Source organism: Mizuhopecten yessoensis, unplaced genomic scaffold, assembly GCF_002113885.1.
Source record: "Mizuhopecten yessoensis strain PY_sf001 unplaced genomic scaffold, ASM211388v2 scaffold11151, whole genome shotgun sequence".
Taxonomy (NCBI): domain Eukaryota; kingdom Metazoa; phylum Mollusca; class Bivalvia; order Pectinida; family Pectinidae; genus Mizuhopecten; species Mizuhopecten yessoensis.
In genome coordinates this window covers 188225-213414 of record NW_018408905.1, presented here as the reverse complement: position 1 = coordinate 213414, position 25190 = coordinate 188225, and the positions used below count along the sequence as shown (strand labels likewise).

At 38.0% G+C, this 25190-nt stretch overlaps 1 protein-coding gene across 1 annotated transcript; it reads left to right on the top strand.

Moving 5' to 3' along the window:
* The first annotated feature begins 2123 nt into the window (after positions 1 to 2123).
* LOC110466990 (cartilage intermediate layer protein 1-like) lies at positions 2124 to 16026 on the top strand. The gene is made up of 9 exons (XM_021523832.1): positions 2124 to 2435; positions 4912 to 5289; positions 5634 to 5729; positions 6709 to 6873; positions 7312 to 7476; positions 7905 to 8198; positions 8452 to 8560; positions 11646 to 11803; positions 12310 to 16026. The coding sequence occupies exons 1-9, from the start codon at positions 2189 to 2191 to the stop codon at positions 14478 to 14480; spliced, it is 3783 nt and encodes a 1260-aa protein (XP_021379507.1). The 5' UTR covers positions 2124 to 2188; the 3' UTR covers positions 14481 to 16026.
* Positions 16027 to 25190: the final 9164 nt, after the last annotated feature.

The following is a 25190-nucleotide window of genomic DNA, read 5'->3' as shown; positions in this document are numbered from 1 at the left end:
ATAGACATGTGGTAGTTATAGACAGGTAGTAGTTATAGACATGTGGTAGTTATAGACATGTGGTAGGTTTAGACATGTGGTAGTTATGGACATGTGGTAGTTATAGACAGGTAGTAGTTATAGACATGTGGAAGTTATAGACATGTGGTAGTTATGGACATGTGGTAGTTATAGACATGTGGTAGTTATGGACATGTGGTAGTTATAGACAGGTGGTAGTGATAGACATGTGGTATTTATAGACATCTGGTAGTTATAGACATGTGGTAGTTATAGACATGTAGTAGGTATAGACAGGTGGTAGTTATAGACAGGTGGTAGGTTTAGACATGTGGTAGTTATGGACATGTGGTAGTTATAGACAGGTGGTAGTTATGGACATGTGGTAGACAGGTTGCTATAGACATGTGGTTGTTATAGACATATGGTATTTTTAGTCATGTGGTAGTTGAAGACAGGTTGTTATATACATGTGGTAATTATAGACGTGTGGTAGGGATAGACAGGTGATAGGTGAAGACATGTGGTAGCTATAGACAGGTGGTAGTTATAAACAGGTGATAGTTATAGACATGTGGAAGTTATAGACAGGTGGTAGTTATGGACATGTGGTAGACAGGTTGCTATAGACATGTGGTTGTTATAGACATATGGTATTTATAGTCATGTGGTAGTTGAAGACAGGTTGTTATATACATGTGGTAATTATAGACGTGTGGTAGGTATAGACAGGTGATAGGTGAAGACATGTGGTAGCTATAGACGGGTGATAGTAATAGACTGATTGTAGTTAACGTCAGGTAGTAGTTATAGGCAGGTCGTAGTTGTATACATATGGACGTTATAGACAGGTGGTAGTAGTTTAGAGGATGAGACACGTGATAACTATGTTATGGATTAGTGAAAGTTAATAATACACATGTATTTGTTTTATGCGCATGGTGTTATAGACAGGTGGTATATATGTTATAACTGGTGACCACCAGGTGGTAGTTATAGACGGATCGCTATACGTATTATACTGTTATAAACGCGTTTCAACATTGTGTGTGTGGATCAAAGCATTTTAAAATGTTCGAAGAAGTCTCAAATGTTATAGGAGGGACATTTTTTAATCAGGCGTATCTGTATATCAACGTTAAGGGGGACACCAAGATGTCAATATGACAGCCGCTTTGGAGATCTACATTATAGACCACCTGTAATTCAAAGGAACTTTATCTAATTATGTATCTAGAATTGATGCCAAATGTTTTTCGCCGATTAATCCTTATTTTTCCAAACGTGTTGAACAAAATTATGTTTTTACATCTTGACAAAGGGCAAAATGGTTGGTATGTAAGTGTGTAAATTACAACAACTAAACCCCATATTTGATGACGACAGGGCGGTGACCTTGTTAAAGAAGTGCATGCATCATAAAATAATTATTCAAAGATGAAATTTTGACTCATGTCTATTGTCTCAATTTCAAGATAGTCAATTTTTGAAATAATACGCGAAACAAGGAAATTTTAATATAAAAATAAAAGTGGTTTCATATAAGTATATTAAAATGACGGGTGTTGGTTATTACACAGAAGACACCTACCCTATTCTCTTGTAATCTCTATACATAATCGTTACAAACTAACAGTTACTGATTAAATCACTACAAAAGTGGAACGTTTAAAATGACGTAAGCCTCGTGCTTGTGCTGCTTTGAAATATGAACTCACTGTAACCAATATTTGCAACCCAGGTCAAGATATCCCCTTTAAAGAACACATGGTGCAGGTGTAAGACAAAGCTTGTCCTATTCTTATTTAAATAACACATTAGTACGTCCTGATACCAAAAAGTCTATCGAAATTGCCTTATCGCATCTGTATAAGACATATACATGTGTATACCATGTAAAAGATAATAGTGTTTCATCATTGGAACAAATATCTTGATGTTTTTGGCTTGTTGTTAATTTGAGCGTTTTAAAGCCTGTCGTTATCAATTGTTGCATAATGACATTATGTAACACCTGGTGACGAAACCCGTCCTATTGTAATTTAAATAACATCATGCGTCATATTCTGCAATCTGTTTTACAACCAATTATCTCTACTTCCTGGTATGTGTAAGCCTATCGTAAGTCATCATGAACATCGGTTACTATTCGTGGTATTAACCATATCACTTTGACTGACTAGTCGTCATGGATACCAAGGGAAACAAAAAGTTGGGGCCTTTAAGTGTCTTCATGAAGTTACAACGAAAGCGATCCGATGTGTACCAAATTGCAGCAAAGCCGGTGTCCTCTACGAGTCGTCTTAAAACTTTCCTTATTGTTGCAACTGTCAGCACAGACATATGTCTCGTTGTAGCAATATCGGTTGCCATGGCGTTGACCATAAATTCCCCGGATATGGTTAACAAGAATAACCCACCACTGGGAAAATTAGGTACGTAACATTGTTTTTTTTAAGATCGTAGCATTGCTTTGTGTTTTAAGATGGAGCATCTTTTTGTGTTTTAAGGTCGATGATTGTTTTATGTTTTTTTATTATAGCCCTGTGTTAAGGCCAAAACTTTGCTCTATGTGTTCAGTTTGAAAAAATGCTTTGTGGTTCAAGGTCGAACGTTCCTTGTATACTTAGATCGTTACATTGCTCCGTGTATTAAGATCATAACATTGTACTTTGTTTAAGGTCCTCTGCTTTTTGGTTTAAGGTCGCACGTTGTTTTTAGTAAGGTCGCAATATCGCTGTGCTGAGGTTTTAAACAGTAGCATTGTTTTGTGTTGTAAGGTCGAACGTTCTTCCGTGTTTAAGGCCAAAATACTGCTTTCTGTGTTAAGGTCGAAACATAACTTTGTTTTGTAAGATTTTATTATTATTTATATGTGTATGATTTTATCATGGATGTTTGTATGATATTTTTATCGATGTAAGTAGAAGGTTATTATTGATGTGCCTAGAATATTATTATTGATGTGCGTAAACTACTTTTATTGATGATTTAATGATGTCTACAAAATATCAGTATTGATGTTTGTAAAATATTTATTTCTTTATTGCTAGTTCAAAATAAATGATCTCAAACTAAATGTCTGAATAGATGCTTTCTTATCTTATATATCTAGATTATGTTTATCGTGTATTTTTAACTAAAAGCTTTAGCCTAAAGCGTTTTGAGGGTTTCTTTTCTGACTTAGATGTATACACAAATGCCCACAGCAGCCGTCACAGCAACTGCTTTAGTAATAAGGAGTTGCCCATATTTAGTAGGAGGTAATTGTCATGGCAACTGCTTTAGTAGTAAGGAGTTTCCCTTAGTTAGTGGGTAACTGTCATGACAACTGCTTTTAAATTAGTAATAAGAAGTTGCCCATACTTTGTAGGTACATGTCATGGCAACTGTTTTAGTAATAAGGAGTTACCCCTAGTTAGCAGGTAACTGTCATGGCAACTGCTTTACTAAAGCGATTGTTTTGTCACGCATCAGCGTGGTCCTTATCAAGTCAGGCTTTTGACACAATTGACATTCTATACCGATAACACGTAGTGTGTTATACAGTGCATGTGTGCTGGTTGGTATACTTTTTGGGCTCTCTAACTCAATAAGTTACCAATGACGAGTAAAGCATAACCCGAAATTAAAATCATTCACTGGGTTTTCCTTCTGCATACATAACAGTAATGCAACCTCGTCCAGTATTCCTGCGTATAGCATATACCTTTAACATATGGATTTTTTTAAAAAAATATTAACTAAATATGCCTACCGATTAATACTCAACCAGGAAGATTAGTTCTGCATTGACAGTCACATCTCAGGACTTGATTTCACATAATATGCATTATGGTAATGTAAACAGAAACGCGATTCTTGGTGTTATTATGCAAATATATATCATTAATACTTGCTGCAAAAAATACGAAACGTCCTGGTCAGTTCCACAATGAGTTTCTACTTACCTTTACACGGCGGGTACAATGCAAGGGTGTTAACTCGTTCATAGTACTGTTGCTTAAAACCCAAATTAAGTCTATGACAATAAATAGGATATTTACTTAACACGTGTAGGGATAAGTACATTATGTAAAATCGATATATTCCGTATGGAAGAAAGTTCGTGTTTTTTCCGACAAAACACCATTTCGTTGGTACATAAATTCGTGGAATACGAGTACCAGCTCAAACAGGAAAATGCTTTATATCAAACTTGTAATTACTTCAAGGACCTATGAATTCGTGGATGCGATAACCCACGAAATCATAGATCCATGACAAAAAACAACAAGAAAATTAGTTATTTCACAGTAACCATTTATTCCATTGGTGTCAACTCCTGTCTTACGTACATGCAAACCAATGGTGACTTTATGACCATCGTCAGAGAGAGAGTTCTGATGTATTTGAGGTTGTCTCTGTTGCTACTTTTGATCATCAGTAAAATTGTCTTATTGTAGCGGCCGGTGTAACCCAACTTAGTTACTATATCTTACGATAGCTGGGTTATTAGCTAAACAAGTGATTTCTAATAAAGTCGGACTGCTATGCATTATTGCTGAAGATCAGATCGAATTATTTCATTATATTTTGTCTTCTTACATTGCTGGAATTAGGATCTATCAATAAATATCAATAAATCAAAGTCCTGTTGAATTAAATTAAACCATTCAATCAGATGTTAAACTATTTGTATTTATTTGCATTAGTCACTCCTTCATCTAGATTTCGCTAAACCAAAATTTAGTTCCATTTTGTTGTCTGCATGTAATACTTTATTCTTCTTTTTCTCTCTTTGGCAATCGTGGACTTCCATAAAATCAAAACTCCCTATTTGTTGAAAGCCTCTTGATTAGTGTTTGGGCTAACGACATCCGAATACTAATGCTGGTTGTATGATCTAAATAACCTTTTTTTTTTCTTTAGGTAAAACAATAGCATCAACAATGTCGACTACAGCAAGTCCCGCTACGACCACAGCAAGTCCCACTACGACCACAGCAAGTCCCGCTACGGTTACAGCAAGTCCCGCTACGACCACAGCAAGTCCCGCTACGTCCACAGCAAGTTCCGCTACGATGACAGCAAGTCCCACTACGTCCACAGCAAGTCCCGCTACGGTTACAGCAAGTCCCACTACGACCACAGCAAGTCCCACTACGACCACAGCAAGTCCCGCTACGGTTACAGCAAGTCCCGCTACGGCCACAGCAAGTCCCACTACGACCATAGCAAGTCCCATTACGACCCCCGCTACGTCCACAGCAAGTTCCGCTACGACCACAGCAAGTTCCACTACAACAGGTAATACTGTAATTGACATTGATAATAATTTCTCACTGATTTTGTGATAATATTTCGTTATGGAGAAGACAGGATGTGTTATGGATTCATTTCCTGTACCCTAGCAATGACAATGTTTTTACCAATGCAAGAAGTGGGACTATATCGATAGTAAAGTTTCCAAATAGTTCTAACATTTATACCCTGGTTTGGTAACAATTATCTCATTCATACACACCATGGTCCTGGTACAAGTCCAGGTGATTGTAACTGAGCGATTTCGAGAGTCCGAATTGATCCTAATTTCTTCTCAATATTTTACCTATTTTGAAACGTACTTAATATGTGTACTTATAATTACATAGGTCCTCCACTCTCAAGCAGTACTCAGAATACAGGTGGAGGTGTCGAAACAACAGCCGTCAGTACTTCTGGATTAGAGACAACCACACCGGCAACAGGTAGTAATTTTTGACGCTTTATCAAAAACATATATCTATTTACATGCCCAATAATTAAGAACTAAACATTTCAGGTTGAATTTGTTATAAATAATGCCATTATCCATTGCCTATGATGTTCGAAGTTGTGTTAATTATAAGTCGGTCACAAAATATGTTAAAATGATTGATTGATTGATAGGTTTTACGTCCGCTTCACTACCGAGTAGTTCGGTTATCCAGCAGACGTATGTTAAAATCTTAACTTATCATTTATATACTACCTTTTGCCACCTATCGGTAGCATGATAAAATCATTATCATTGGTTGTCACTATGAGGAGAAGTTGAGAACGACTTGAGAACAATTCCCATTCCCCAGCACTTGGGAACGTATTTTCTCAAACAAGAACGTCTGCTCACGCAAGATGACGTCCGAAACCGGAAATAGTGTCTACACAAAAGTGATCAGCGTAAGAAAATAGTCCGTCATAAATATATCTATACAAAGTTACAGAAAAATATTGTGAGGATAACAACACCATTTCAGGTATAAATATGCAAAAGGAAAAGCCAATGACGATAGGATTGTTTTAATTTTTTTTTCTACGTAGTTTTAAGGTCCATTGTATTCCTTCGCATTTTTTTTTATTTGATTACGTTTGCCACAAGCGATCGTTGACCATTGACCTAAGAAGTCATTTGGAAAACATGGTGTTTAGTTGAGTTTTTTAAAAGAGAAATATAAAAGGTAGTAGTATATAGATGATAAATAGTTTATCATACATTATTATTGGGATGAAGCACTTATAAATTTATAGATTATCGCACCGTATTTTCAGGGTTTGTCGTTCGAACAATTTTCTCATCGCGAGCACGTAGATAAAATCGAGAGGCCAACGCACTTTATCGATGCTTCATCCCAATTATATAATGAGATATTTAACACAATTTTTTTTTTTTCAAGTTGTTCTATTAACATACATAACGTTAATCAACAGCACCTGGAACATGGAATAATTGGGGATCGTGGACGTCATGTGGAGCCATTTGTGGCACCGGATATCACACCAGATACAGAACGTGTCTTCGAACATCGGCGAGTGACCCGATCTGTCAGGGCGAATATGTGGAGACGACAACATGTTCAGTGGCAATTTGTCCAGGTACGTACTGTAATTATCTAAACAACTATCGGCCTTTAAACAATAGACATTGCAAAATATCTAAATGAAAAAATCATGTTTTGGTTGTTATGATTACATAATAAGTTCATCCGTGTATTATCTAGATATATTATTAGGCTATTCTTTTCAGCAAACTCTAACAAAACATAATACTTCAATCAATGACGTTCTTATTCCTTTGATTTTATTTGGTCAATAGGTAAACTATATATTAGCCCTTTGACAGGGTCATAACATAATCGTGGTCACAGAACAGACCCTTGAGGCCTTTTGAACTGTCTATGTCTACGCATTTAAAACATTTGAAAGCCCTTTTATATAGCACTTTGGGCTAATTTTCATTGGTCCTGAAACGCCTGCGTTGTAAGTTTAAAACATGCCAAACTTTAACATATCATCATTGTTGTTTTTATGCAGTGTACGGAGTATGGACAACTTGGTCAGGCTGGGTAGTTTGTGACGTCACTTGTGGAGGAGGTACACAGTTAAGGACGAGAGTTTGTCAGAAGTCATCCTCCTCAGACCTTGACTGTGTTGGAAGTCCGTCACAGTCTCAGACATGCAACACGTGGGGCTGTCCAGGTACGATCCCTTATCCGTGGTAAACCAAACATATATTTAAGGGTTAGGAAAAAATGATTGTGACAAAAAGAATGTGGAGAAACGAAAAAAACCCCATGAGGATACATTTTCTTGGATCAAATATTCGGAATTTTGACGATATATGCAGTATTTATCTATGTTAAGCTGGTTTTGAAAAAAAAACAACGAGTCTGTAGATAGTGTTTACATTTATAATTATAATGCCCTACTGCCAAGCTAGTTTGTCCAACTATGCAGTAACATGCGAGCGCGCACCCATGAAGCCACTGACCCAAGCTTGAAGGTGGTAAACTCTGCTCGCCATTAAGATATTATTTCGTCCTGTTTTCATCGGCTGTTACATACATATTAGGTTATAATAGATCACAGAATAGAAGTGATTTTGTTTGTTTTACCTTCCTTTTTAGATTGTTCTCAGACTTGTACTACTGGTGTCCTAAACGCCGATTGTACAGCATGTGAATGTACGTCAAACACTGTGCAGGGAATTGTACGTAACCATGTTAACGTCCCCTTACACGAGGCTTCAATTGCACACGCTAGCGTTCCATACAAGACGTTAGCAACAACCAGTGAAACTGGTGGCTTTGTGTTGGACACGACATGTGAGGCTGTAGAAGTTGTCGTCACCAAGGCTGGCTACGCTGACGTCACTGTTGTAGTAACAGGCACTACGGTCACTATAAAAATGTCCCTTACAGGTACGCATCTTCTTCGTGTTTTATAATTAATATGTACTAGTTGTTTAGTTCAGATGATTAGTTTAGTAAGACAACATGAATAAGTCTAGTAAAAGTAAACCATTTTTCCAATCATTCTTAATTGCTTTTGTTGTAATTATTTTATCGATGAATATATTGTGTTATTTACATATTGTAATTGAAGCAGTAAACCTATCATGTGGAAAAGGTATATACAGACATTAGTTTTTTTCAAACATTAAATAACTTGTAGAGTACCCTGCCATCAGTTTGAATCCAAAGTCACGTGTCCGTGTCCAGGGAGAAAATGTCACGTTTTGTTGTGAAGCGTACGGAAACCCTGCTATCACCAGTTATGAATGGTATGTGGTCATATTAAACACCATTTGTACTGAATGAGATACAATGCACCGAAATGTTATTGACTTTTTAACCATCAACCATCAACCCAATAGTCTAACACTACAACCAGTCACACTCTACAACCAGTCACACTCTACAACCAGCCTCACTTTAAAACCAGTCACACTCTACAACCAGTCACACTGTACAACCAGTCCCACTCTACAACCAGTCCAACTCTACAACCAGTTCCACTCTACAACCAGCCTCACTTTAAACCCAGTCCCACTCTACAACCAGTTCCATTTTACAACCAGTCACCCTCTACAACCAGTCACACACTACAACTAGTCGCACTCTACAACCAGTTACACTCTACAACCAGTCACACCATACAACCAGTCCCACACTACAACCAGTCCAACTCTCCAACCAGTTCCACTCTACAACCAGCCTCACTTTTAAGCCAGTCCCACTCTACAACCAGTCCCACTCTACAACATCAACCCAATAGTCTAACACTACAACCAGTCACATTCTACAACCAGTCACACTCTACAACCAGCCTCACTTTCAAACCCGTCCCACTCTACAACCAGTTCCATTTTACAACCAGTCACCCTCTACAACCAGTCACACTGTACAACCAGTCCCACTCTACAACCAGTCCAACCCTACAACCAGTTCCACTCTACAACCAGCCCCACTTTTAAACCAGTCCCACTCTACAACCAGTCCCAATCTACAACCAGTCCAAATTTACAACCATTCCCACTCTACAACCAGTCCAATGTTGCAGCCATTCCCACTCAACAGCCAGTCCCACACTACAACCAGTCCAAATTTACAACCATTCCCACTCTACAACCAGTCTAAATTTACAACCATTCCCACTCTACAACCAGTCCAATTTTACAACCATTCCCACTCTACAACCAGTCCCACTATACAACCAGTCCCACTCTACAACCAGTCAAACTATACAACCAGTCCCACACTACAACCATACAACCAGTCACACTCTACAACCAGCCTCCCTTTAAAACCAGTCACACTCTACAACCAGTTACACCCTACAACCAGTCACACTATACAACCAGTCCCACACTCCAACCAGTCCAACTCTACAACCAGTTCCATTCTACAACCAGTCCCACACTACAACCAGTCCAACTATACAACCAGTTCCACTCTACAACCAGTCCCACTCTACAACATCAACCCAATAGTCTAACACTACAACCAGTCACATTCTACAACCAGTCACACTCTACAACCAGCCTCACTTTCAAACCCGTCCCACTCTACAACCAGTTCCATTTTACAACCATTCACACTCTACAACCAGTCACACTGTACACCCAGTCCCACTCTACAACCAGTCCCACTCCTATACAACCAGTCCCACACTACAACCAGTCCCACTCTACAACCAGGTCCACTCTACAACCAGTCCCACACTACAACCAGTCCCACTCTACAACCAGTTCCATTTCACAACCAGTCACACACTACAACTAGTCACACTATACAACCAGTCACACTCTACAACCAGTCCCACACTACAACCAGTCCAACTCTCCAACCAGTTCCACTCTACAACCAGTCCAACTCTACAACCAGTTCCACTATACAACCAGTCCAACTCTACAACCAGTTCCCCTCTACAACCAGCCTCACTTTAAAACCAGTCACCCTCTACAACCAGTCACACTGTACAACCAGTCCCACTCTACAACCAGTCCAACTCTACAACCAGTCACACTGTACAACCAGTCCCCCTCTACAACCAGCCCCACTCTACAACCAGTCCCACTATACAACCAGTCCCACTCTACAACCAGTCACAATATACAACCAGTCCCACACTCCAACCAGTCCAACTCTACAACCAGTTCCATTCTACAACCAGTCCCACACTACAACCAGTCCAACTATACAACCAGTTCCACTCTACAACCAGTCCCACTCTACAACCAGTTACACTCTACAACCAGTCACACTATACAACCAGTCCCACTCTACAACCAGTCACAATATACAACCAGTCCCACACTCCAACCAGTCCAACTCTACAACCAGTTCCATTCTACAACCAGTCCCACACTACAACCAGTCCAACTCTCCAACCAGTTCCACTCTACAACCAGCCTCACTTTAAAACCAGTCACACTCTACAACCAGTTACACCCTACAACCAGTCACACTATACAACCAGTCCCACTCTACAACCAGTCCAAATTTGCAACCATTCCCACTCTACAACCAGTCCAATTTTACAACCATTCCCACTCTACAACCAGTCCCACTCTACAAATACAATGCACCGAAATGTTATTGACTTTTTAACCATCAGCCATCAACCCAATAGTCTAACACTACAACCAGTCACATTCTACAACCAGTCACACTCTACAACCAGCCTCACTTTAAAACCAGTCACACTCTACAACCAGTTACACTCTACAACCAGTCACACTATACAACCAGTCCCACACTCCAACCAGTCCAACTCTACAACCAGTTCCACTCTACAACCAGCCTCACTTTTAAACCAGTCCCACTCTACAACCAGTCCCACTCTACAACCAGTCCAACTCTACAACCAGTTCCACACTACAACCAGCCCAACTCTACAACCAGTTCCACTCTACAACCAGTCCCACTCCTATACAACCAGTCCCACACTACAACCATTCCAACTCTACAACCAGTCCCACTCTACAACCAGTTACACTCTACAACCAGTCCCACTCTACAACCAGTCCCACTCTACAACTAGTCCCACTCTACAACCAGTCACACTGTACAACCAGTCCAACTGTATAATCAGTGGTTCATGAAGTGAATTGTTTTTTTCTAACAATTCGCTGGGAATGAATCACGCGGGCTTACTGAACCTTATCGTTTCATTTCAATCAAATTCTGACCAAACAAAAAGGTGTTATATTTGATCAAGTCTATTTTGAAAACCGGTTTTGTGTTTGGAAAATTCTGAAATAAACGTGTCATTTCTTTAGTTGCATACTTTTGAAACAAGACTTTCCAAACGACATGAATAGAAAACTATTGTTTTATGAGTATATGATCTTAATTTTAACATAGGATGAAGGACGGTGTTTTGATTGACGATACAAAGTACCTGGATGGATACAACTTGACACTGAATGACGTCACTATAAACGACAGTGGCGAGTACAAGTGTCGCGCTAACAGTCCCGTGGGAGCTGTGTACTCAGCGTCAGGCCTGCTGACCGTAAAATGTAAGTCAAACTTTCAAGTATGACTGTATACCGGAAAATTCTCGCCCAGTCAAACGTTCGCCCTTCGTCCATGATTAATTTTCGCCCAAATTTTGCCATTTACAATTTTGTTACTATGATTACTAGTTTATTATTTGCATGTATTTGCTTTAATAATGAATTAGCCCTCATTGAGGAGGGCGAAAAAAGGGGATAATTAATGGATTATATTTTATCTTACATCATTTTACAAGCAAGATATATTTACAGTTAATATACATTTTCAACTAATAACGCTTACAATAATTTCACAATGCCTCTAACCGTTTTTATAAGTATCGTAGAGATGTGACGTATTTTCACTATGCCAAAATATCATGGGCGACAGCATATTGCAATACCCGAAAGAGAGTGCGTTATGCATCCGACACTGAAAACTAATTTGACACGTTAAATGCTGTTATTGGTGAAAGAGGACTAAGTTAAGGACAAAAAGATAAAACATCATCGTAGTTCTTATTTTACAGCAACAAAAGCCGAGTTTTGCGAAGATGCATATAAAGAGAGAAAGATTAGTCTTCCGTCCGACTGTGTTCAGGCTGACAACACAAATCTGTATGAAGTTGGAGGATGCGCCAAGAAGACATGTCGCAGTTCTAACAATGAAGATGGATTATGTGGTCCTACCAAGAAATTCTGCTGCAAACCTTCTTCAGAGGAAGAACGGACGATTCAGTGCAGTGACTATACTCTGCAGGTGATCGTTGTAACTGGATGTTCCTGTGGCGAATGTTCGTCTGCTGATATCAGAGTACAAGGTCAGGTCAATGGACTCAATACTGGTGTCGCGTTGCGTCTCGGTACGATATATGTGAATGGAGCATCTGTAGCCAGGACCACATCTTCTGGTGTGTTTTCGTTCACTTTACCCACCGGTACTTTAAGCGTAGCTCTAACGATAGAAGACACTATCTTCAAAACCTTGCTGACTACCACAAGACTTCTTACATTCGATGAATCAATGGAAGGAGCAGTTGACCAGAAAATTACGTTGATGGAAGCTGCGCCTCGTATATCCATTGCATCAGATGTCAAAAATACATTATCAATGGGAAACAGCAGTGGTATGCCTGCGATAGCAGAGATGACAATACCTCCAAACTCCTACGTGGACGCGTCCGGAAACCTTTACAACGGAGTGGTAAAAGCTAGTGTAAACATTTTTGATCCAAGAAACCTCAGCAGTATTTCAACTGCGCCCGGATCATTCGAATTCATTGATGCAGAGGGTGACATACAGGATCTTCAAACCTTTGGAGTTGTCGTTCTCGATGTCCAAGACGAATCTGGAAACAAATTGAACGTGGCCGGAAACGTGACCATCAAATTGGACGCTGCCCTTGTTGAGAGTACGTATTCTGGGAACGTTACAGATGCGAAGCTTTGGGGACTCAATACCGTGACAGGACAATGGGAAGAGGTAGGATCTATGGTCGTAGAGACATCAAAACGACGCAAAAGGCAAATTGTTAGAAAGTATCTCGTAGGACAGGTTTCCATAAGTGCATTCCAGGCTATCAACCTAGACTGCTATCGTGGATTCAATAGATGTTACTTTAAAACGACGGTAACAGACACAAATAATAACCCAGTTAACGGCTACACTGTCCGAGTCATGCATATGACTTACCCCGGGGAAAAGTATGGAAGTGCTTCAGAGTACGTCACAGCGGTCAAGGAAATGTCAAGCGACAGCGGTTCCAGTCAGTATACATTTTGTCGAAGTGACGCTTGGGGTTATATCCAAGCGTACAAAAGAGCAGAAGTATATAACCCTGGTGTTTCAAGTGCAAGTGGACTGTCAGCAACTGCTGGTTCCCGTCTGAACTACCAAACAACAACCAACCCCGTCCGCATCAAAGCGAAGTTCCTGATTTCCGATGATGGCCCTTTTATTCACCGGAGTAGATTATCGTCCATTAAAGAGACGCAAAATCAGTTTCGGTTCTACCAAAGTTCTAGTGTGAATTCTTACCCGGAATTTACACTTATTCCACTTTCTGTTGGTCCAACGGAAGCTTTCTCCATGTCTATCCCGGCATACGCGGCCGATCTAGGACCAATGTTATGGTATCCGTACAAAAATCCAACAACATTGTCCGAATTTCAAATTTGTATGATAAAAATAGCTGTTGATGTACAAACATCAGGTCTTTCCTTCTTGGTAAAAAGTAAAGCTGGCCCAAACAGTGGAATAGCGGACACAATCCTGGGAGTTCGTAATGTCGCCGTAGAGAATGGTGGAGCATGTATTGAATATAAGTGCAGTGGCCCTTTTCCTTTATTCAAAAATGTTTTGACAGGAACTTCACCTTACAATCGACACGATTATACAAAAGTTACGATAACTCCTGTCAATCGATTTTGTACCGTGTCATGGGAAGGCGACATCAAACTACACCCTCTCAACGCTGGATTTAACAATCTCGGAAGTGTTTCTCATGAGTGGTTTATTCCCAACACAGAGGAATATGGCATCTATATGTACGAACAGACAGAATCATATGAAACAATAGACTGGGACGACACACGGCAGACGACCCTTAACATGTGTAAGGAAGGCGTCAAAAGTCCGTCAGGTACAGTTAATCCGAGTATGAACGCAGTTGACCCGGCACTCAAGTTCACGTGTAAATAATTTGGTACGAAATGCTTAAATTTGTTTATAACAACAAGAGATTCCTCATCAAATCAAACGGAGTAAAACCTCGATACAATGTCCATTAATTGTTCCAACTACCACTTCGCTTCCCAAAAATATAATATGTCTCCTTTTTTGTTCTTTCTTACTAATCATTTGCACCTGTACCTATGTTTATCGCGTTACTCCATTGTGCACCAAACAAGTTACTCTGGACAAGTGGTTATTGTTTAAGAAGGTTTAATTCTTGTATTAATACTGACTGAGATGTTATTGTAGAACGAGGTTTAACTGTTGTACTAATAAAGACTGAGACATGATTGTATAACGAAGTTTAACTGTTTTCTCATACAGACTAAGGCATTATGGTAGAACGAAGTTTAACTGTTGTACTAATATAATACAGACTGAGACATGATTGTAGAACAAAGTTAAACTGTTGTACTTATACAGACTGAGACATTATTGTATAGAGAGGTTTAACTGTTGTACAAATAAAACTTGAGTCATGATTGTATAACGAGGTTTAAATGTTGTACTAATAAAGACTGAGACATGGTTGTATAACGAAGTTTAACTGTTGTACTAATAAGGATTGAGACATGATTGTATAACGAAGTTAAACCGTTGTATTAATAAAGACTGAGTCATGATTGTATTACGAAGTTTAACTGTTGTACTAATAAAGACTGAGTCATGATTGTATAACGAAGTTTAACTGTTGTACTAATAAAACCTGAGACATGATTGTATAACGAAGTTTAACTGTTGTACTAATAAAAACTGAGTCATGATTGTATAACGAAGTTTAACTGTTGTACTAATTAAGACTGAGTCATGATTGTAGAACGAGGTTTAACTGTTGTACTTATAAGGACTGAGACATGATTGTATAACGAATTTTAACTGTTGTACTAATAAAGACTGAGTCATGATTGTATAACGAAGTTTAATTGTTGTACGAAAAAAACCTGAGACATGATTGTATAACGAAGTTTAACTGTTGTACTAATAAAGACTGAGACATGATTGTATAACGAAGTTTAACTGTTGTACTAATAAAGACTGAGCCATGATTGTAGAACGAGGTTAAACTGTTGTACTAATAAGGAACGAGACATGGTTGTATAACGACGTTTAACTGTTGTACTAAAAAAACCTGAGTGATGATTGTATAACGAAGTTTAACTGTTGTACTAATAAAGACTGAGACATGATTGTATAACGAAGTTTAACTGTTGTACTAAAAAAACCTGTTTGATGATTGTATAACGAAGTTTAACTGTTGTACTAATAAAGACTGAGCCATGATTGTAGAACGAGGTTAAACTGTTGTACTAATAAGGAACGAGACATGGTTGTATAACGACGTTTAACTGTTGTACTAAAAAAACCTGAGTGATGATTGTATAACGAAGTTTAACTGTTGTACTAAAAAACCCTGAGTCATGATTGTATAACGAAGTTTAACTGTTGTACTAATAAAGACTGAGACATGGTTGTATAACGAGGTTTAACTGTTGTACTAATAAAGACTGAGTCCTAATTGTGTACGAAGTTTAACTGTTGTACTAATAAGAGCGTAGCTCTCGGGCGCCGAAGGCGTCTGAGCTAAGCTCTTTAATGGTAACACATGCGTGCGTTGACAGAGTTGCTTCCCCTTGCTACACATTGCCTTTAATTTTTTTCGTCCGGAAGTAGACGTCCAGTGGGGAAACAGGAAGTGTATCCTTGAAGCAAAGACAATTTTGTTTCAACTCATTCATGAACATCTTCATGTAGTGAAAACAATACCCATGTTTTATTACTTGTTCATTTAGGTAAAAACTAATATACATTTTGAGTGAAAAATGTCTATCATATAAAATGTGATACTAACAGGCATGAAACTTCGTTCAGAGATTATCATACCATGACGTCACATACACGTCACAATCCATCGGCCTTCATCGGTTATTTCCGGAAGGATGAAAAATAACCGGAAAATTCTAGAACTGATGTCCGTCTCTTTGTCGGTGCTTCAAGATTTTTTTTATTTCAGTTTCCACAGGCACAAAAAGTAAAAATGCGGATATTTTCTGAAGATCTTTTTTGCCATCAACCCGGTTCTGTTGATATTTCTACCGGGGCATATCTTCAAAAAGAGATTATTCAAAATTTCATCAGCTTTTGATTTCCATATGTTAAGAATATGAAGGAAATAATGAAAAATTTTGAAAGTCTGGATATAGTCTTTACATTTTTATGCATCACCACTCATAAAAAAGCAATGGAAAATGCGTTTATGACAAAATTAGCAATAATTTACCAAAACACCAATCAAAGTGCAACGCCCTTTTTCAGCAACGTATCACTTTTTCACAAGGCGTGCCGATTTATGACTAGTTACAGACAGACACAGTAATTTTATTTGGCATCATTACCTGTCAAACCTCGGTGACAGTTACAAAATTTGAAATTCAATCCGGTGTTTCAGGATGGAACAGTAATTGAGACTACATATCGATATAAAGACAATTTCAGTTACATTTTAATTTAATTATTTAACTAACATACTTAGACTAATCGTCAAATATGTAATATGCACATGGAAACGGAATTGCTACTTTTTTACAGTCAAACGTGTAACACACTGACCGCTTCAAATGCTGATACATAAAAGACAAGCGAATCAATCACTAGCGTGCATATTGCTGTACGATAAGAATTTATTGAAATATCAATTTGGGCCCGAACAGGTTCGACCAATAATACCGCGGCAAGGTCGGCCCATGTAGTAAACACATAAAAAGTCGTAAAATTGGCGGTTAAATCTGACGTTGCATGCTTTATCGCGTCATAATTAAGCTGATTCTAATGGGCCGAACTTACCCGAATGCCTATCCAAACTTTCCCCATGGCGGGTCTCGTTCGGTCAACCGATCTTCCGACAGGAACAGTTAAATAATGTTCAAAAACGGACGTGCTGGCAAACTTCCTAGAACGGACTTTAATAATGAAAAAAGGTCGAACTTGCCCCGGTCTCCCTATTGTTATGTCGGTCTTAATCTCATTAGAGCTTGTGTTTTATTGTTATTCCTCGATTAGCCGACTTTAAATAAAGTTTATCCTTTCTCATTCTGAAAGTTGTATTCTTAATCAGTAAATATCAGAGATCAACAAAAGCTACGCTCTTTTAAGGCTTTGTCTTTTCATATTAAGACCGAGACATGATTGTAGAACGAGGTTTAACTGTTGAACTAATAAAGACTGAGTCACGATTGTATAACGAAATTTAACTGTTGTACTAAAAAAGACTGAGTCATGATTGGATAACGAAATTTAACGGTTGTACTAAAAGAGATTGAGACATGATTGTATAACGAGGTTTAACTGTTGAACTAATTAAGACTGAGACGAAGATAGAAATACCGTAAATTAAATGTATGACACGTGGAAAGTTCATCATGTCGAAACATATGTTTTGATGTGCTTGTTTTGAACTGTAAGATGTCGTCGTAAGACCAAATTGTAACACGAGACTAGCGTCGGTAGAGAAAGTTAGAAATGAACAAAACAAACTAGTAAGTTACACAAATACAAACAATTTATTTACAATTAACACAAGCACATTTCACTAAACATTTCTATCATCTCTCCAGCATCCACTCATTCACATACATACATTTACATATTTTCACACATTGATTTCCATACAAAAGTTCACAGTTCCAAATAAGCCGGCTAATTGCATGCTACCAGTCAATGTTCCTTGTTTGAATAATATGACAGTTCCTGTGCTGTCTACTCCTGTCTACTGAATGACACAATGAACCAATAGTCCTCTGCTGGTTGACAAACAGTCTCAGTATGGTTGACACCGCTGACCAACCGCAGCTTTTACTGACGGTGAAAATCTATGATGCGCGCTATGAGAACCCAAGTGTCCACTAATAGTTCCCTATCTGTACAGCTCTGGCTGACCTCTTGAGTGACCGTGACTTGCCAGCTGTGGATGACCTGTGGCTGACCTTGGCCCTTTGCATGGGAAGGTCCTGGTGCCCAGTTCGCTGGTATCCACTGCAATGTCCAGATGTGGTCGTACTCCTCCTCAGGAAAGCTTAAACAATACCCAAAACAGCCATTACAATCTTGCATACTTCACCATTCAAGAAATTGATTCCACACAAAATATTAACATGACAATTATATAATGACACAATCACAATCTTAATACTGAAGTGAGACACTATGATATCTAGTGATGTAAACAGTTAAGTGATATACTATAATAACTATTATAACAATGAAACCTAATTCCGGTCCGGCGATACATAGTACTAAGTACACAGTTGAGTATGGCACCACGCGGCTTCCATTTTACACTCTATCGAGACCTCACCTAGACATAACGGTTTATGACTAAACCAATACATATCATCAACATTACAACATTATTACATTCGTACATAACTATGCATCGACATATATATACTAATAGCCAATAAAGTATTTCTAAAAACATATATTCATACAATTTAGCCTACATGCACGTGTTGTACTGTGGTAATCGCTCTCTACCCTAGCGTCACGCATGACCGGACCGCACTATCCTATACGGCTCAATAGACGTTAACCGGACAATATTAGGGCATACAGATGGAAATATAGAGTTACATAAAGCTTAATACTAATAGTACTTACCACAGTCTGTAACCTGTGCCTGTAACTGCTGAATAGATGATTGTATGTTATGATTAGTTTCTATACGTTATGCATGCTAATTATTATTGTGCAATTTACCACTACTTTGTGTGTCTTTTCAGACCGTGTTCATTGCTGAATAAACATATTTTAAAGTAAACAGAACAGAGTCCCATTTACTGAGGTAGGCCGCTGTGAGTACTAAAACCCACGACAGGTGGCTATGGCGTGTCCACACATGTTTACCTGTGTCCTGAGCTCGTGCACTTCCGCTCCGTACCTATTTACTTACAGTTACGTCCGTCAATTGACCACGTGATTCATAATAACACACACACACACATATATATATACGTACGATCAACATAAACACCACGAGACAATACATGCGATCGTGACAAATCCCCCTATTCTGGAAAAAAAGTGGTCACATTTTTTTTCTTCACACCACGGAGCATGCGTCTTCTATATTCTACTCAAATAGTCTGCTCCCACGTTGTCGACTCCTTTGATTGCCTGGATTATAAATATGTAGGGTTGCAATAGCAACACCCACCTCATTAGTCTTGCGTTTGCTGTTTTTGATCTATGTCAGTGGCTGGTGATCCGTTTCCAGAACGAATTCCCGTCCGTAGATGTACACTTCATACTTCTGAATTCCCCAGACGATGCCCAAACATTCCTTCTCGATGATGGCATAATTCTTTTCGCGAGATAGAAGTATTCTGCTTGCATACGCTACAGGCATTTTTTATCCATCCTCTTCTTGCAACAAAACCGCACCAAGACCTGTGTCCGTTGCATCCGTGCGAATGATGCATTCTTGGTTTAAATCCGGAAGCTTTAAAACAGACTCTGCAATCAGCATTTTCTTCAGGGTGGTAAATGCCCGCTGCACATGATTAGCACTACCCTTCCTGTTAAGGTCGAGAGGAACAGCGATCGCTGCAAAGTTCGGAATGAACCTGCGATAAAAGCCTGCAAGTTGTCCCAAGAAAGATCTTACTTGCTGCTTTGTCGTCGGTTTGGGTGCTTGACGGATCGCCTTTACCTTTGCCTGGTCCATCTGCAGACGCTTCGATCCTACAACATGTCCTAAGCACGGTAAACTCCCAAATCCGAAGGAACATTTGCTGGGCTTAACAGTGAGAGCTGCGTTCCGTGTTATATTATTTATTTTGCTAATTCTTCTGTAGTTTACATCAGTTTGTTGAACTCTGTGTTAAAATCACAACATATAAGGTTTTGGGTAGAGAAATGTAGGCTTGAACAAGGGGTTGAAAGTTCACTTAACCATTATGGTGAAACGAAGGATTCCAGCATATTTTGTTTCCATTTGACTATTTTAAACCAATGTTTTCTATATTGACATCAATTTGCTGTCCTGTATATGAAAATAACAAACAAATAAAGTAAAAAACGGAAATAGAAATGACTTACATGCATTTTCCCACATATACATATACATTTACAAATATGCTTTTTGAGAAAAAACATTAACTGTAGACCTTTGTGTTATTTAATACCTTGGACTTTTTACGAAAATTTGAACCGCACATAACAATATTTTCTCCTTGCCATAGCTAATTCATTTAAGGTGTATTGAAATAAATGAAAGTGTGCTATAGTCACATGTTTTCAGATTCTCTACTTATCTTTTTTGGATGCTACCGGTACTTTTAAACTTTAACGCGCGTATCATAGTTCACATAAAGTTTTAATCGCATTACGAATTTTAACTCATTGATGAATGGGGTTACACAAACATGTCAGCAGAAAACGATAAGAGGAAACATGACAGATTCAATATTAAAAGAGCATGAAGTAGAAATAAGGACGAGAGATAAAACATATTTACAGTAGTTTATAATCCGTGTGATAATTTTATTAAATCGTTGAATTTTGATTAATGTTTAAATATACAATGTAGCAATCGTGACCATTTACATGATTTGACATACAGATATATACAGAATGATAATAAATCGACCGGCAGTTACAAAGGCTATCAACGTATGATGGTTGGTTATCATGTTTATCTAACTCGAGTAATTAATTTTCATAAATAATTCAACACGAGGTTTACAAAGTGCCTTTTAACAATTGGAAAATTTATTAACGAGGGTTAGACTAACGCGATCAATCTGGTCTACATTGTTCTAACAGCAAAGTCATTGCATGAATAAAGAAAGAAAATGTATGCGAAAAGTATCTTGCTGTACTTATGACTGTAGCTTTATATCTATTTTTGTAACATCATCTTTGTTTTTCCACAAGAGTTGACGTTAAAGTGCAGTATTAATTTGAGCGTCACTTTTAGCAGGTTGTATTAGGACGCCATAACGTATCATGACGTCATCATTTTCTGTAGTGTGTTGATGTCCTGTCAACATAAATAAACATTCCCCTGAGGAACCTATAAAGGTAAAAATTGTACAGAAGTTCTAAGAAACTCATTTTCTGATTTCTTTTATATTTAACCATCACAAGGACTTTTGATGTTTTTTTGTGTATGTATTTATATATATATTGTTTATATATCCAATTTGATTTCACTCGGAGTTCTCCGGGAGGTGAAATAAATAGCGCACTCGCCTTTTTCTTCGGGTACCAGTTTTCTCGAACATTTGGAGCCCCAAAGCGCTATCATCCGGCCTACCAATGTGATAGATATAAGTTGATAAACGTGTTTCGTATTTTTTGTAAAATAAAGTTTACAGTTAAGACCATCGCTACCAACACGGTTTATATTTATATATACGTTGATAGACTGCTGTTAAAATAACTTATTTGTAAAAGAGAACTAAACATTATTGTTTGTATCAGCTGCCTTTAAGTTCACGATATTATGTATAAGATATGATCCACTCGTAGAAGATCTTGATCAGTTACAGGTAATATATATTAAAGTTAAACTCTATTCACTGAAAGTATTTACCAATACAGCAAAAATATACAAGTGTGAAATCGTTCTCGGCAAGCAGGGTAATCTGACATAGATTGTCGTCGACTCAAAACATTTGAGGACGCCCTGGTGTAAACTTCGAGGCGATCTGACAAATCTCGTCATGATTTGCGTTGTTAAATACAATATTAATGATATGGTGCGCGACAGTATGTAACTTAACGTTCTCCCGCAATTTTAAGTTTACCTGCCTGACTGTTTAAGTGAGCTAATGCGATGTCACAACGTCTGTCGTTCATCCATCCGGCGTTAACTTTTTTAATTAAGCAGCTTCTTCTGAGTAACCCAGAGCCTCTAGATTCTGAAATTGTGGTCCCCCAAGGGCTTAAATCGAGGGCTAAGACGTTGTTCAAATATATATCCATGGCCCTATTCAAACTATGAGTTGTCAATTATTTTAAAACATTTAACTCTCCTTAAAAGGCAAGAGTATCTTGCTTTTTTAGCAAGTAGTATTGAGAGTTGTAAAAATGAGCAAAATTAACTCACTGTCAAGGTCACAGGGATCAAACGTGTTCAAACATGAAAACATTTTTTGAAAACACAGATGCATGAGACCATGACATTTTACGGTTATCATACTGGTATAAAGGAGCGTACAGTTTGTTTAAATGCCTAATCTTAATAACCTGTCCAGGTCACAGATCTCAAATGTGCTAAAATTTTCAAAAAAATCTGTCTTAATAACCAAAAGCCTTGTATTATGATATTCAGCCAATGGCATCATGAGTTGAAAGTTTTGTTATCTGTAGTAGGAGCTGATCGTCTGTCCGGTCTATACGTAACCCCCGATATATCAGGAGTAGGAGCTGATCGGCTGTCCGGTCTATACGTAACCCCCGATATATCAGTAGTAGGAGCTGATCGTCTGTCCGGTCTATAGGTAACCCCCGATATATCAGTAGTAGGATCTGGTCGTCTGTCAGGTCTATAGGTAACCCCCGATATATCAGTAGTAGGATCTGGCCGTCTGTCAGGTCTATAGGTAACCCCCGATATATCCGTAGTAGGAACTGGTCGTCTGCCAGGTCTATAGGTAACCCCCGATATATGAGTAGTAGGAACTGGTCGTCTGTCAGGTCTATAGGTAACCCCCGATATATTTGTAGGAGTAGCTTGTCGTCTCTCAGGTTTATAGTTAACCCCGATATATCTGTTGAAGAAGCTTGTCGTCTTTCAGGTCTATATGTAACACCCCGATATATCTGTAGTAGGAGATTGTCGTTGTCAGGTCTATAGGTAACAACCGATATATTAGTAGTAAGAGCTGGTCGTCTCTCAGGTCTATAGGTAACCCCCTAAACATCTTTAGTAGGGGCTAGTCGTCTCTCAGATATATAGGTAACCCCTGATATATTAGTAGTAAGCTGTATTTAGACGTCCAAAGGACCAAACGCCTACAAAGAACCCTTATTTAAGAGAGATGAATGTCGAAGCAAAAAAAAAAAAAAAATCTTTTCCCCAAAAATAATGTCTCAGAGTATAACTGGTCATTAAAACTCCAGTCTAGTGTAATATTTGTGGGGTTGTAGTGATTTAACACTGGGCTGTTCACCTGTAAACAGTGACACTAGCGTGTTTTCCTGATACATAACCGTTCATAACCGCGGATACAAAAATATAGATGTTTCTTTAGGGACATTAGTGTTATATTGTTCTTTAATAATATTAAAAAATAAATAACTGTATGCTCTAGATTCGGTGGAATTAGCGCACAGATCGCCTAAAACTGGAGAAAAATGAAATGAAACGATTAAGTTACGTGTATGGCTCAAAAGTTTAGTAAGAAAATATAACTGTGTTATTAATTCACAAATTACAATCGTGTTTACTTATCAAAATATGTTTTAAACATTTCAAATGTGCCAAGGCAGAATAAAAGATGTGGTTTGGGTAAGTGAGAGGAGTTTATACAATATCAGTATGTGTTAAAAGAGGGGCGCTTATAGCAGGCGAGGAGGGGAGGTCTTTATGGCAATATGTTAAGCACTGGATAGCAAAATGTTTCTAAAACTCGGTTTATATATCAATGTATTAGGGATACTTGATAAGATTGTACAAACGCATGTTAAACAAATACATGTTATAAAAACAATCTTTATTATTAATATTTGACCAACTAATGATAAATATGATGAATTAAATACTTATTGATTGAAACATCAAACCATGTACATTTGTGGACTAATTATATCGTTCCCCTACACAAATGTGTTTGCAGCGTAGCCGCTATTTTCCTGTTTTTCAGAATTTATGTTTCACAAAATTACATGAAATTGAGCTAAAACTGTTTATCAACCGCCAAATTCAGACTTACGGTTTAAAAGAACGAAATCATAGCTTGAGAAATTCTTAAACTCGTAGTTATATTAACTTTGTTTCTGTGTAGCTAATTTCATTGTAATCCTCGTGCCCTTTTTGTGCGAATTCGACATACTTTGTGTTTTAGTTAATAGACATTGCTATATATCATCCTGCTTGATTGATGATGATGATTAGGATTTTTTCTATTTTACTTTATGAATACAAAGGCTTAAACGCGAAATAGATTATACAAGAACGATAACTCTGTTATTCATATAATGAAACCAATTAATGACCGTGGGACGTAAACCAATACTGTGCGCTACAAGTACATTCTATAAGATAACAAATATATATCACTGTATACACCCGACATGGTTAGTAGGTGATGTATACACACACCTTGGGGAGGAATTATTAATAGGAGCAGGTTAGGTTATATTGGAACATATTCAATGGGGTCGAATATATGTCATGCCAATACGCATCATCAAAAACTATCGTGCTAATAGGCCAAAAACATCCAATTACAATTGAACATGTTTATAACTGCATAGTTGGTTCTAATGCATAACAACTTTTTGTTTCATAACGTGATTGATTAATGACAATAATCCCTCGCACTATTAATTTTTACAAATTGTATTATAATGTTGTAATTAATATGTTATTCAAACCGTTCCTCAACTTTTTGTTAGTAACCTTTGAATGACGTCACTGATTCAGGAAGATATCAGGTACCAGGAAGCTTTTAG